General features: G+C 40.2%; 1 protein-coding gene across 1 annotated transcript in view; it reads left to right on the forward strand.

Annotated features, from left to right (window-relative positions):
- Window positions 1–15455, forward strand: part of LOC150088579 (sperm-specific sodium:proton exchanger-like) — a 93751-nt gene that overhangs the window by 62995 nt on the left and 15301 nt on the right. Inside the window, exons 17-21 of the mRNA XM_090370238.1 lie at window positions 1945–2070; window positions 2583–2681; window positions 6325–6504; window positions 6973–7110; window positions 7287–7484. Of these exons, the coding sequence (XP_090226364.1) occupies window positions 1945–2070; window positions 2583–2681; window positions 6325–6504; window positions 6973–7110; window positions 7287–7484 (741 nt within the window). The remainder of the gene's footprint in view (window positions 1–1944; window positions 2071–2582; window positions 2682–6324; window positions 6505–6972; window positions 7111–7286; window positions 7485–15455) is intronic.

Here is a 15455-nt window from a genome sequence, read left to right on the forward strand (position 1 = left end):
TTTCTTCCTTTTATACTAATCAATACCAAATCTACTATCAACTAAATAAACATTTTTCTAAAGTCCTTCTCTTCAAATCTACTATCAACTAAATAAACATTTTTCTAAAGGTCCTTCTCTTCAAATCTACTATCAACTAAATAAACATTTTTCTAAAGTCCTTCTCTTCAAATCTAGCTTAAAATTATTATCTCGTACTTACATATTAACTTAGGGAATCACTCTTTACACTACCTTTTCTCAGTTCAGGGGCGACTCATCATCAACAGCATAGGGCATCATCAGGCTCTAACTGGAATTTTTCATCGGCAAAGTACTGCTGTTCATCTACAGGGATTCTCCTACGTTCAGGAACTCGCTCTTCTTTCCATACGGCTATTAAATAAGTTGCTCCGGCCTGCTTTTTGGGCGTCTGATCAGTTCGACGAAATTGGGTAGCATAATAGAATTATCAGGACTCTTCTTACTACTTTATTAAGAAGCCTGGCTATGTAGCTCTTCCTTATCTTGCTATATCGAGGCTTTTTCGATCCTTTTTTTCTCAGCTCCAGCATAGGTGTTTCCATCTTACAACGGTTATCTCCTTCCTATTCCAACAACTCTTAAACAACAACTCATTACTCTGTCCGCTACCTTCTGGCGATTCTCCCGGCACTTCTCGGGATTTCTTTCCAGCCGCACATCACTCAGGCATCTCCACGGGAACTCTCTAAACTTCCACACTGCCAAAACTCACAACTCTCCCACAAAAAACCTTCTTACCTCCTTTCTTGCATCTGCCTTTTGTTTCAGCCGCTCATTCTATTTTGATCCAATCGTCGTTCGTTCTCCATCATCTCATTATTCTCATTCGCTCTCTCCCACTTCTTCCGTTTTTCTTGGCCCTTCCCTCTCCTGGGGTAACTTCCTGTTTACAAATTTCCAGCAACTTCGATGAACTACAGGGCGTCTAGAAATTTCTAGATATTTCCTTGTGATCATTCACTTACCGCTATTAGTCTCCTCTGTTTCTTCTCTACCGCTCCTTGAAATTAGTAAGTGCTCAAGGAGTCGGTCTGTTTCATCTAGCGGCTAGCTATTTCTACATAGTGTATATCGCATCCAGGGTTTTCTTCACCCTCTTAGTTCTTAAAATCTTTCTCTCCACAAGGGGGAGTCGGTTCCCTTGTTCTTCTTCTTCCAAAGAGTTGCTCACTTTCTGTTTATGCGACCATGAACTGGCCTTGCGGTGCTCCCTTTGTACTAGTGTTCCAGTGCTCCCATTGTCTTGTGTACCGTCCTGCTACCCCCCCCCGTTGTTACGTTAATCCTCCCCTACTTGACTGTATGGTACAGAGCGATCGCAATCTGAGCTTAAAATCATCCTATGTAAATAATATTATTTAATATATATATATTTTTCTTCCTGTTATGTTATTATATTTATAACATAACCTTCGCTAGGATAAGTGTAAGAATTTTGTTCTTACAGTTCCATCTTTGGTAGTGATGCATCTGTATCATGGCAGCCAGTGCTATGTTGCATTTTTGAATAAAATCCCTCTGTAGCGTTTTATTTCCGTTGTTGTGTCCCTGTTGTTTCTTTCATCATTTCTGCAGCTCACGAGGTTCCTTTGGTATGCTTTTCCCATATCCAGGTCCTATGAGAAGCTACAGGTGAAAACCTGACTGGTCCTTAAATTTTGCACACCAGTGTAGTAATATTCATGCAAGAATTGAATTACTCTACTACTACTAGCTTTTGAGCGATGATCGGTGAGATAGTTCTGTGTCGTAAAAAAAAGTCGTAAAATGAGCGATTATTAATTATCATTGTTATTTATTAAAATAAATATATTTAATTAAATTATAATTGATTTAAACTTATGAGTAGTTTTTGTGTAATTATTAATTAACTATTGTTTTAAAGTACCTATATAAATTTTATTTCAATTAAACTCCCAGGTAATTGAGAAGCGCATGAAAAGACTTCTAAATGCACCAACAAGTTTTCTACCAGCGCCACCTGTCGAACTTCTAAAAAATATAGAATGGGTGTCAGGAAGTGAAGATATTTATATTTTCATGAAGGTAACTTCTCCTTTACTGGTTGCTAATTACAACATCAGTGCTTGTTTTAAGTTATAAGGACTCAAAGTAAATTATTAGTTTTTTTTTTTAATTATTGAACTGAAATAATTAAATTACGCTAACTTTTACCAAATTATTACACTTTTTTAAAAAAATTACAGAATTCAATAATTAGATTACGCCAGCTTTTAGATCTTTCGCAATGTATCAGACTATTAAAACTACATTTGGAATTTAATTTTCCTTTTATAAAGACGACTATTATAAACTTAGGTTATTGCGCCTGAAATTCGCAATTTACCGTGCAATTCTCTCCTCGTATTTCCCAGAAATGCTCAGTTCTCTTTTATTTATTTATTTTTCGAATAATAATAAACTAAAAATCGGAATTTAGAATGATTTTATTAAACACAACATTACAAAGGAAGCCTAAAATTGACATCGATTTTACAACATAGATACATTAACCCGGCTGTAATCGTACAACTCATTGTTTTTGTATTTAATTTTAGGAAAAAGCTAGAGTTGTTAAATTTCCGAAAGGATGGATAATTGGCGTTAATAGAGGACCCCCAACTGGAATCTATGTCATTACAGTAGGACTAGTAAAGGTAAGAGCATCTGTTTCTATTGATAATTGCTAAAGTTAAATTGGTAAAATTTAATAATTATAAATAGTCGTTAATAAATAGTCTAATTTTAGCATATATGGATAACCAAATATTTCCTAGTTTTAACAGCAACATATCGGGATTAGTAAACTTATAATCCTTAAAACGGCTTATGGGGGAAATTCTATTAATCATTACCTACAACACGCAGTGAAAATAATGGAGAACTGTAGAGTGACCACTGCAGTCCGTTTCCCTTCGTATAACGGCCATCTTTGCTAGTTGAGAGGATTTATACAGCTTTTCCCCCTTATCCTGATATTCAAATATCGGAAATCAGGATTATTAAGTTAGGTAGCAGAATATAAATTCTACTTGATGTTATTTTTTTATTTCATTTTAGTAACTATAATCTGCATTGTTTCTTGTTAATTAATTTCTAGCCCGATGGACTTAAGGAAGATCCATAGTACATCTCTTCGAGCCTCTGAAATGTCAATGAATGAATGAAGTGTTTTTTTTTTTTTTTTGCTTGCACTTCAAGAATAAATAAATGTTTTTAAATCATTGACCTACACCACAAAATCTGTGCATTTGCACCAGAAAGACTGCAGTGGTGTGCAGGATTTTGTCCTGAAAAAGGGTTGAGGGTAGGGCTCCGTCTTTTAGAAGTACTTTGAGGATATGCGTCAAGCTATTTCTACAAGAAGCATTGCAGGATCATCTAGACAAGACTTCAGTTATAGCTCGGACACAGAATGGGTTTGTTAAGGAGAAGTCTTGTCTGACCAATTTGATTTGATACTATGATGTGGTCACAAAGGAACTGGATGCAAAAAATAATTTTTATATCATATACTTGGATTTTGGGAAAGCTTTTGATACTGTTGCATATGGAAGACGTGGCTGAGTTAGTCGGTCTCAGGCGAGGGTAGTATGGATTTTTTCATCCGGAAACTCGGGTTTTTTGTTCAGCAAACAGAAAATCGAACGCACACAATTTACAGACATTATTATAAGGAGCAATATGGCCTTACTCGCTGATGCTCCTAAAACCTAACAAAACACACACAATTTACAGACATTATTATAAGGAGCAATATGGCCTTACTTGCTGATGCTCCTAAAACCTAACAACAATAACAAACTCATTCCACTTCCTATCCCAGAGACTTCCAGTTTCTGCTGCATGCCTATTCTGTAGATATTTCCATGAACATCTTTCCAAATTAGCATTGTTGATTTTATCTATTTCTTCAGGGATATTCAGGGATATTCATGTGTTGTTGTGGCGGATCCCAGGGTTTCCCCCATAAGCCGCTATTGTACTTCTTGTGTTGAAGCTTATGCCAAAACCGGCCAATTGTATGTAGTGTGTTGGACGTGTAAGTGTTATGATGTGTTCTGTTGTTATGTTATCGGCCGGTACCTGGCTCTTAGCATGTAAGAAGCAGTAACACCTGGTCACTACGTCTCACCCCCCATCCCCGCCACGTGGAGGCGGCCAGGATCAATTATCTCCTGCTGGGCAAGCCCAGGGCATAACACCTGAGAGTGCCCGAAAAAGGGAATGAAGTGGAAAAAGAGGAATACAGAGGGAGAAGTTTGGGATCTGGGGGGGAGGTAAATGGATAGAATAGAGGAGAATCAACAGAGGGACTCTCCAATAGTTAGAAGTGAGAAGAAGTAAATCAAGAATAAAGTAGGAAGAAGTGGAGAAGTGGACTAACTTCTCTAACCATGGAGACCTATCTCATGGAAAATCCCATCCTAGGAACTAGGATCAGCAAAACGTCTTAATTTACAGTTTGCCTAACCCCTTGTAGGCAGAACGTCTTCAGTTGTTGAAGAAATAATTGATCTTCTAACAAAAAACACAGTGAAAACAAATTCCACGAATTCTGAAAAGCTCCACAGAAAGACACTATGTGCAATATGTACAATATCCTCTTCTTCAGGAACACAGCAGAATATACACTATGTACAGATTCGTCCAATGTAATGCCAGGGTAATGCCATAACCTGGCCCAATAAATAAAATGTTTCAGGGTTAACGCAAAAGTAATATACATGTCCAAATCCTAGATGAGATCACATTAGGCAGGGTTCAAAATTATGTTTTAAAAAGTTCTTGCCTAAATACAAGCTCTAAGAGAGCCCAAAAAGTCTAAGATAATCATCCAAGATAGTTAATAACAGAGTTACTAGGAAAAATCTGTAATATGAAAAGTCACAGTGGTCACATGTCACTCACAAAGAAATATTAATTCCAAAAACTATGAAACGCTAAAGGCCAAATAATATCTCGAAGAGTAGAGCAAAATTCCTTATACAATAAATATCTATTCTGCTGAAAACAGTTCCACATCAAGAACAAGTCTATTATAAAATCCAGGAAAGTATAGTGTAGCACTTAATGATATTAATCAGTTGCAAATATAGAATCCAATCAAAAATGAGAGATATTTCTTTCCTAATCCAATAAAGGATCCAAGAAATCGCAGGAACAGTAAAACTTGGACCTAATTTCGGTTCTTCTTTTAAATGCACGAGAAGCAAACACATTCATAGCATTAAAAGCTGTCTGAGATTCAACCAGAATTTTATTGTTGCTGGAGTCCAAGTTAGGAACTACACTAAGTAGGTCACGTCGAAGATCGTTATAATAATGACATTGATGAAGAATATGGTTAACAGTTTCTTCCTGGCCACACAAATAAGATATTGTTGGTGAAAGTCCCAGTTTGTGAAGTTTAGTATTTATACTTCCGTGGCCAGTTAATATAAACATATCATATAAGCCCGGCGAAAACCACTTTAACTCCTCCTTTTTAATTTCACTTGCTACAGGCAGAAAGTCCCTTGTGACTGCACCAATATCAGATGAAGACCACTCCTGCTGCCATTTTGCAATAAAAATTTGCCTTAATCTTGTCTTCTCAGTCTTAATGGGAGCACTTAGATCTAATTGGATGTTATCATAGGTCAATGGTATTTTCTTCAAAAGGTGATACTTAAGGTAGCGGTACTGAACTTCAAAATGGACAGGTAGTTTCCCAAGCAAAACCTGAAGAGCAATGGTGGAGGTAGTTCGACAAGCTCTTGACATGGTCAGGAGGTGCTTGTAACAGTTGCTTTACTACAGCAACTTTATTAGCTCTAAAGCCCCATGCACCAGCTCCATAAGAAATTATCGACAAAAACACACAATTATAGTGAAGTCGTAAGGTTTGACCTCTAAGACCCCAGTCTTGTCTTGTTATCTATTTCTTCAAAAAAAATTTGAACACGTGCATCATCATCATCATCCAGTCAGCATTCATTTAACAGAAATTCAGGTGCAAGGTTGATACGTACCGCCGTAGCTGAGTGATCAAAGGCGAAGGTACTATACTGCACGCGTTTGACTTGATCATGATTCAAGCCTGTCGTGCTAAATACGGTGGTTTTTGTGTTCTCCATATCTTGTCAACTCCTATGTAGCCGTCCCCGAATGTACGCAGAAGATTTTATTTATACTTGTCTCTCAACCTTCAATTTACATTCAAGCAGAGTAATTGTCGTATCTGGCGTCAGCATAAAAAATATAATAAAACAAGCAATTTTATTCTTCAGACTTACAGTTCTTCATTTTCACTCTCAGGTCAAAGGCACCGTTATTGGAAGTTATGATGGAACTCTGGCAAACACAGACACGTTTCATTGGTTTTCTAGTGAAGATCAGTTGGAAGACTGCTTGACGGTTAGCAATGTTCTTGGAGAGTTAGGAGTGATGACAAGAAAATCACGTAATACTACAGCTATATGTGAAACCGAAGTGCAGGTAAGTAATATCTGAACTCATACAATACCATTTCTGGCAGTTATATTATCTCCGAAAATTTTTTATTATGAAAAAATTATTTTATTTATTAGTATACGGTTTTAATAAATCGTAAAAACTACTTTTTAAGCAAATTTTGCTTTGTCGAAACTTATAAATTTTCTTAATGTTTCATGCACTTCTTACAACTGGTATTTTAAAAGAATTTAACATTTAAAAAAGTTACATATGTGACTATGACTTAAACATTTCATGTAAACGTAAATTTGTTCTATCTGAATTTTTCAGAATAACACGAGTAATTTTATTAACCAATAACAATATAAGTGGACTTCTCTCTTTTTTAGATCAATAGCATCCACTTGTCTATGTTTAAATACGAGTGCATAGTACTCCTGAAGAATGCCTATTGTTCTAGGCACATTAAACAGTCGTATAAATGCATTTGTTTACATTCTCATTGATCAGGCATTTCATATACGCCAAGAAGAAATGATGGAAGCTTTGCAGCTGTTTGCTGATGTCCCCAGTCTAGAGTACAGGCTGTGGAAACACTGTGCACTGAAAATAGCGAAGCACATTCTGAGGAAGCATCATAACTTTGAGGTAAGATAAAACTCATGTTGCGCACGTACTATAAAATCAAATCACATAAATCGAATAGAATCATAAAATCAAATCACATAAGTTACATGGTTGTCAGAATAGTTCAATATTCCTCCCATGTGTAAATAAGGAGAGAGAGAGCCAAATGGTTACTGTTATTTCTTGTTCGTATTCAGGAATGGTCCAATACCCAAATCATGATGCATCTTGCAGGAGCATATGTCCCAGATATGACAAAGTCTTCTACTTTCGACGCCGGTAGTGATGTTGAAGATGTTATTTTGATACAAGGTATTGCCAAAGATCCTTTAACTAACGAGGTATACAAAGGTGCCATCTACATTCCTCGAACAGTCCGCAGCTTAATATTTCAGGTAAGTTGCACATCCTGTTATTCGTTTTGATATTACCTATAATTTTTTCTAGTTTATATTTTGTGGATTGCATGTTACGTGTACCTTGAAGGCAGATCTGTTTGCTTGTGAAGAAAACGTAGTGCATCTCTGAGAGAAATCCTTTAAAAGCTCAAGAAGTGATCCAACCTTCCACTCCGCAAGGACATAGTCAATTAGGATAAACCGACAAACAATTTCCTTAAAGTCCGCAACTCTATCGAAATTAACAGTCACATTTCCTGTGAAATACTACACAGAATGCTATACACACTCATCTCAATCTTCACATTGAATAATTTTATCAATATAACATGACATTGCAACGCATCGTATTGCAATCTGAATACACTTACTATAGCAGTTATGCACTGATTAAACTTGCTGTATAACAGAGAATAGCACCAATTTCATCCTCGTGTAACATCATTTTAATTTCAAGATGTGATATTGTCTGGATATTGTCCGTTCCAAATTTTAGCTCTGTGAGATTGTTTTCCGTCCGGAGGCTTCCAGTAATACAATACCATCATAATCAGCTTCTAAGGTAGCTATATGCGCTTTGCAATTATATTTGCAGGCTGCTCTGTATTGGATTCTTACCAAAAATCCAGAACAATTTTAGTTCTATGGCGATCATCAGATCAGTTGTTCTCAAATATCAGTATTTAAGGACTCTCTTTTAGCATTAAAAATTGTCTACCGAATTTTATTTAAAAACTGTTTCTATGTTGTTAATTATTTTCCTTCAAAAGCATGAGCAAATAAAGCTCTAAACCTGGCTGTAATACAATAATAGGTGTGGTGGGATTTGCATCCTTATTTTATAGGCCAGGTATAAGAAAGAAGCAAAATTTTTTTAAAGGACATTAGACTTCTCTTTTAAGGGAAGTGTTACTATTTGTAAAGCAGCATAAGGCAACTCATCTCGTCTCACAAATAAATTTCAACGCTCCGACAAGAGGGTTAAGAAACCATCCACTGCTGAAACCATCCTATGCGAGAACAAATTATGGATACAACAACTTCTACAACAGGACTGCAAGATCAATGAACAAAACAAATATTGAGATATTTGACACCTCCGGACACTTCAAGAGGCAACTGAAATTGCTAACCTCATCCGGCACCTGACTTAAAATGGACTCTTCTTGCAAGTTCAAAGACTCTGATTGTGGAATGTGTGTGAAGAAATACCAGTGCTCTGCCTTCCTCCTACCTGTTCACTTAAATAGGACGGATGAGTCCTAGTTTTACTTAGTTTTATTTTATCTGTACATTTACTTTTTTTCTTTACTTTGGGAAATGTATACTCTAAGCTTCTGCTTTGAAGCTGTGTAATAATGCCTTGTAGCTGCACCCTCAGGCATGTTTGTTTGCTGTTTTGTAGCTGTTAACAATAATAATAATAATAATAATAAAATAACTCATCGCGATAACTTTACATTTTAAGAGATCAGTGCCTTTTTAAAACACTTTTCACCATTTTTCATACATATTTTATGGTCTATAAAATAGGGATGCAAATTCTATCATGACTATTAAATTATTTCGGTTTCTTAAATATTTGTAAGAATCATCGAACATTATTCGCCGACTCCCTGGAGTATCTCTGTGGATTCTCGGGGATCGCGGACCACAGTTTGAGAAGCGGTGATTTATACTCAGTGATCAATGAATTATGACCACCCCGTAATGAACTATGCCGATGAGGTCGCAATATAAAAAGCAGAACAGCTTCATACATTACAGCAACAGTGATTAGCATTTGGTCCTGCAAGTCAAAGTGATAAAGTAGCAGTTATGGGGCGTAGTAAAGATATCACGGATTTTCATAAGGGCATGACTGCAAGAACTCGTGCGTCGGGCGCTTCCATATTAGGTATTAGGTATGTTCGGGGTCTGACGGCACCTGGGATTTCTCCCATCTCCGCGTATGTTCTCTGTATTGGACAAGCCAGAGATTTAAAAGTGTGTGGGATATGTACTATGTAGTTTGTTGTGCCCATTGTTCGTCCGGCCTCTTAGCCGCCGGGCCCCTAGTGAGACCCGACGTTACCAATACCCGCCACAGGGAGGCCGACTGGGTGTTACCACTTACTTTCCTTGGATTTCAGTGGCTAGGACCAAAAAAAAAAAAAAAAATAGGTTGATATTAGTGATACTTAACAAGTTAGTATTAATAGTATGCGACGTGGGGCTGTGCGGTGAAAGTGAGTTTTAAAAACCAAATAGGTTCGGGGAAGAATTTTGATGTTCTCTTTTGATTTTGAAATGTAGGGCTAAACGCTGTGCAAGACAAAACTTTGAGGGGGGGGAGAGGATGAAGACTGGGGGGAGGAATTGGAAATAAGGGGCCTACAGAGTAGATGGCCCCTGCAGGTAGTGAGGCATGCCCGTGCCTCACCAGAGTGAGAAAATTGGGGAGGCGAGGAGAAGCAAGCCTCTCCTTCCCCCTCCCTAGGAGTTCGGGAAGAAAGATCCGCTCAAGAGAGTGCGAATTTGGGTCGCCAATAGGCTGTCCCGGCGGAAGAGTGTCACCGTATGTCGTCTCCATCAGTTTGCAGGCCCTAAAAAGCTGGCCGTTGAGTCTCAACTATGTGGGACACTAATAGGGGGTTAAATCTGAGATGTCATCCTTCCATACTGCATGTGGTCTGGGTCCTATTTTCTGGTCATTATCTTGGGGTCATAATCAAGTCTACTGGCTGTCATTATGGGGTTTTATCCCTTCTGCAATGTTTGCTAGTCCTCACACTACCTTTTGTCATTATGTAGTGGGTCTATGTTGCAAGGTCTTGGGGCAGTGTCCCTTTGTTCTGATGTCACGACTATTTAAAGGTGTTTTTCGCTTCCATTGGCGGTAATCATGACTCTTGTGGTTAGACAATATATTGTCACTTGTCTTTTCCCAGTGCATTTTGTAGTCAGGCCAAGGTCTGTATAGTCGGCTCCTCTGTGTCGTCTCGCTGCTATTTGCAGGTTTGTTTTGTCTCATTCCGTTAAGGTCTCCTGTATATGGCGGTTAGTGTTTGGCGCCTGGTAAATAATCCCTGGGCAAAATCAGTTAAGGCTAAATATTCTTCTTGTGTATCTAGTAGATGTGACTCAAGATCCCTCGGTAGATATTAGGTAATATGGAGACGTGGCAACATATCATGCACAAATGTGAATGCTATGAGGAACAAAGATCAGTACTCATCACCAGTATAAAATTTGTACCAAAAGACAATGAGCATCACCTCCTGGATTCGGAAGACGAGTACACCGCGTTCAGCCGCTACGCCCAGGACATCTTTAACAGAAGGAGAACAGAAATCGCTATCCGCAACAATATGGAAACATCTGAATAGAAGAACTCCATTGAAACTAACCAAGGAGGAGTCTACAGCATGAACATACCGCATGACTACAACCGATCAGAAGAAATTACCAACAAAGATAACTCTCCATTCATGACCTGGTGCAAATGGCCAGGACTGATGCTCTCAACGAATATGACTATCTGAATTGACATCAAAGCAGTACTACAAACTGACCAGAGTCATCCCTCCTCTTCCTGATCCCATAAGATGAACACGAGACAAGTGAGACTAAACCAAGACTGTGACCTACCTGAAGTGACACTGAACTGAACATTCAAAAACCATGACTGTGACCGCAGCTACGCTGTTGCCTCGCCTTTTGGCGATCTGGGTTGGACACCTAGTCTGGCCCACTTTCTCTCCATATCCTGGCGGTGGGAGGGGCCGGGACCGTCCCATCCCCCGTCTCCCCAGTTTACTTCTCCTGGTGCGGCATGGGCATGCCACACTGATATCTGGGGTCGTCTACCCTATTGGCCTCATACTTCTGTCTTTCCCCTCCAGTCTTCAGTCTTTCCCCCCACTCTCTCTCTCTATACATCACAGTGTACGCCCCACACGACAAAAACTTAAACTTCCAAATTATAACAGCCAAATCGTGCATCAATTCCGAAACTTAACCTCATTAGCGAACCACTCCTTAAAATCGCGTTATTATTATTATTTTTATTTATTTTATTTTATTTATTATTGCTATTTTTTTTTATTTTTTTTTTTAGGCCTTAGCCACTAAAATCTCAGGAAATTAGGTGGCAGGACCTGCCAGAGTAAATAATTATGCTGGGTGTACCTGGTCTGCCTCCACGGGGCTGAGTGTGGGCAACGTTGGGCCCCAGCAGGGGTCTAGCGGCTAAATCGCCAGAGGAACAACGATACACAACACAATACTTCCAAATCCCATACACTTTTAAATCTCTGGTCTTAACAGTGATCTGTTACACCACAAAGAAAACCACGCGGAGATGGGGGAAACCCCTGGTGCCGTTTGACACGAACACACTTTACACTTTACACTTTTACTTAGATATTAGGTATTAGGTATGTTCGGGGTCTGACGGCACCTGGGATTTCTCCCATCTCCGCGTATGTTCTCTGTATCGGACAAGCCAGAGATTTAAAAGTGTGTGGGATACAGTATATATATATATATATATATATATATATATATATATATATATATATATATATATATATATATATATATATTAGGGTTACCCGTAAATGATTACATTAACCCGTATTTGTGTCTGTAAATTGCGTGTGTTCTCTGGTCGATTTCCCTGGTTTACTGGACGAAAAAACCCCAGTTTCTGAGGGAAAAAACCTTGCTATCTACGCCTGAGACCGACTAACTCAGCCACGGAGTGAAAAAAGCCCACTAAATTCCTCGCGTCATCGACGGGATTCGAACCCGGGCCTTTTCCACCCAGTGTGGGGAGGACGGTGACGATACCACTGTGCTACCCACGCAGACGAAAGTGTGTGGGATATGTACTGTGTAGTTTGTTGTGCCCATTGTTCATCCGGCCTGTTAGCCGCCGGGCCCCTAGCGAGACCCGACGTTACCAATACTCGCCACAGGGAGGCCGGCCGGGTGTTACCAATATTTGTACTCTGGCTGGTCTTGCCACTTACTTTCCTGGGATTTCAGTGGCTAGGACCAAAAAAAAAAATAATAATAATAATAAATAAATAAATAAATCGAGGTTGATATTAGTGATACTTAACAAGTTAGTCTTAATAGTATGCGACGTGGGGCTGTGCGGTGAAAGTGAGTTTTAAAAACCAAATAGGTTCGGGCAAGAATTTTGATGTTCTCTTTTGATTTTGAAATGTAGGGCTAAAGGCTGTGCAAGACAAAAGTTTGGGGGGGATGAAGACTGGGAGGAAGAAATTGGAAATAAGGGGCTGACAGAGTAGATAGCCCCTGCAAGTACTGAGGCATGCCCGTGCTCCACCAGAGTGAGAAAATTGGGGAGGCAAGGAGAGGCAAGCCTCTCCTCCCCAGGAGTTTGGAAAGAAAGATCCGCTCAAGAGAGTGCGGATTTGGGTAGCCAATAGGATGTTCCGGAGGGAGAGCGCCACCGTATGTCGTCTCCATCAGTTTGCAGGCCCTAAAGCTGGCCGTTGAGTCTCATCTAGGTGAGGACACTAATAGGGGGTTAAATCTGGATGTCATCCTTCCAGACTGCATGTGGTCTGGGTCCTATTTTCTGGTCATTATCTTGGGGTCATAATCAATCAAGTCTACTGGCTGTCAGTATGGGGTTTTATCCCTTCCGTGATGTTTGATAGTCCTCACACTACCTTTTGTCATTATGTAGTGGGTCTATGCTGCAAGGTCTGGGGCCAGTGTCCCTTTGTTCTGATGTCACAACTATTTAAAGGTGTTTTTTTTTTCGCTTCCATTGGCATGACTCTTGTGGTTAGACAATAGTGAACTCTAGTTATTAGTCTGCATCTAAGGTTTGAGTGTGCCCAATACGAAGGTATTGGGCACACTCAAACATAATGTGCACCCAGCTTTCTTGTTCCCCGCAAGTACAACGCGGATCCTCCACTATTACCAATGGTGTAAGCTTTGCATTGAAAGCCCCATGACCCGTAAGGAGGTAGATCGTGTAAAGTCCGGGTTGCAGCCAGGTTGGGAGAATGGGGTATACTCTTTCTACGTCCGGGATGAACGTTTTGATGATATTCCCTTTTGTTGTGTTTGTCCAGCGGTATTGCCAGGTTTGTTTTAGGTATTTCTGCAGCCTGTTCTTTTCAGCCTTGTGGGTTGCATTGTTATCCACTGTGTAGTCTAGGTGGGTGCAAGGCATTCCTTTGGTTATATAATATGCTATTCCAGTACGTATGATGTCCAGGTCAAGGGGAAGAGCTCCGGCCAAGACCTGTAGGCCAACAGTGCTAGTGGTGCTGCAGGCTCTAGTAATGGTTAACAGGATAGTTCTATGGATTGAGTCGATTATGCGTCTATTTACGGCGGTTGATACTTTGTGATACCAAACCGCAGAGGCGTATGTTATAGCTGGTAGGAATGTCGTTTTATAATATAAGGAGAGTACGCGACGTTTAAGTCCCCAGTCATGTGTAGACATGTATAGTATCTTATGTAGGACGGCACCTGAACGAAAGTTCAACTCCGTCATGTCAGTCATAAATTAAATTAATTACTGTATTAGGGTTACCCGTAAATGAAATTACATTAACCCGTATTCGTGTCTGTAAATTGCGTGTGTTCTCTGGTCGATTTGCCTGTTTTGCTGGACGAAAAAACCTCAGTTTCTGAGGGAAAAAACCTTGCTATCTACGCCTGAGACCGACTAACTCAGCCACGGAGTGAAAAAAAGCCCACTAAAGTTCCTCCCGTCATCGACGGGATTCGAACCCGGGCCTTTTTCCACCCGGTGTGGGGAGGACGGTGGCGGTACCACTGTGCTACCCACGCAGACAATCATGTCATGTCAGTCATATCGGAAAACTGTGTCTTTTCGTCTCACGGCCTAATGTGGTTAAAGTGTACGAAGAATGGTGTCGAACTGGTCAAACCACCTCCCGCCGACAGAAATCTAAAGGATTATACAAGGTGGATGTTCGTGGTAGGCGAAGGGTGCAGCTCATTGTACGGACTCAACGACAGGTCACTGTGCGACAGTTGACATCGCAATACAATACGAGGATTGTAAGAACAATGTTCCAAATGACGATGTGCCGCACACTCAGACGTATGGGATTCCACAGCAGAAGACCCAAGAGACACGCTCTCCTCACCACTGATCATCGTCGACGGCAAATGCTGTGGTGTCAACAACACGCTGGCTGGACACTGAAGGACTGGAAACGAGTGTGTTGATTGGATGAGTCCAAATACCTGGTGCAACAAGACGACAGACGCCTTCGCGTGTGGTGAAAGAAATATGGGTTCATGGACCACCCATCGTGCATGGTGCCCACTATCCAGGCAAATGGCAGTGGTTGCTTAACATGAGGCATGTTTTGCTGGGCAAGAACTAGGGCCCCTGCTGCGTGTGGATCAACGTTTCACTGATGAGATCTACTGGCAGCTCTAAGGAGACCATGTGCACTCTGCCATGTTGCAATTTTACCGGAGAGAAGCGAGATCTGCTAAGAAGATAATGCGCCATGTCATTGGGCCCATGCTGTGCACGAGTGGTTCGAGGAACACAGTGAAGATACTCGCATCACCTATCTTGATTGACCCCTAAATTTGCTTGACCTCAATCCAACTGAACACCTGTGGAATGTTTTGGAACGGGAAGTGATGCGTATGGACACGCAACCGTCATCTATTCCGACACTGTGGAAGGTCTTTCAAGCAGCATCGCTGCAGATTCCTACAGACGTCCTCAGACACCTGATGGAGTCAATGTCTAAGCAAATAGCGGCCGTTATCCGTGCGAAAGGCAGTCAACACGGTATTAGGCAGATGGCCATAATGTCATAATTCAGTGATCATTCAGTGTAGACCGTACTGCCTTACAGAGCCACGAGTAGCTGTTGGTTGGTTGTAGAATTTTAGGTGCATCGGCAACTTAGACGATACTGAGACGTATGTAATGTGTTT

This window comes from Mastigoproctus giganteus, chromosome 3 (assembly GCF_048544385.1).
Source record: "Mastigoproctus giganteus isolate SK-2022 chromosome 3, ASM4854438v1, whole genome shotgun sequence".
NCBI lineage: Eukaryota > Metazoa > Arthropoda > Arachnida > Uropygi > Thelyphonidae > Mastigoproctus > Mastigoproctus giganteus.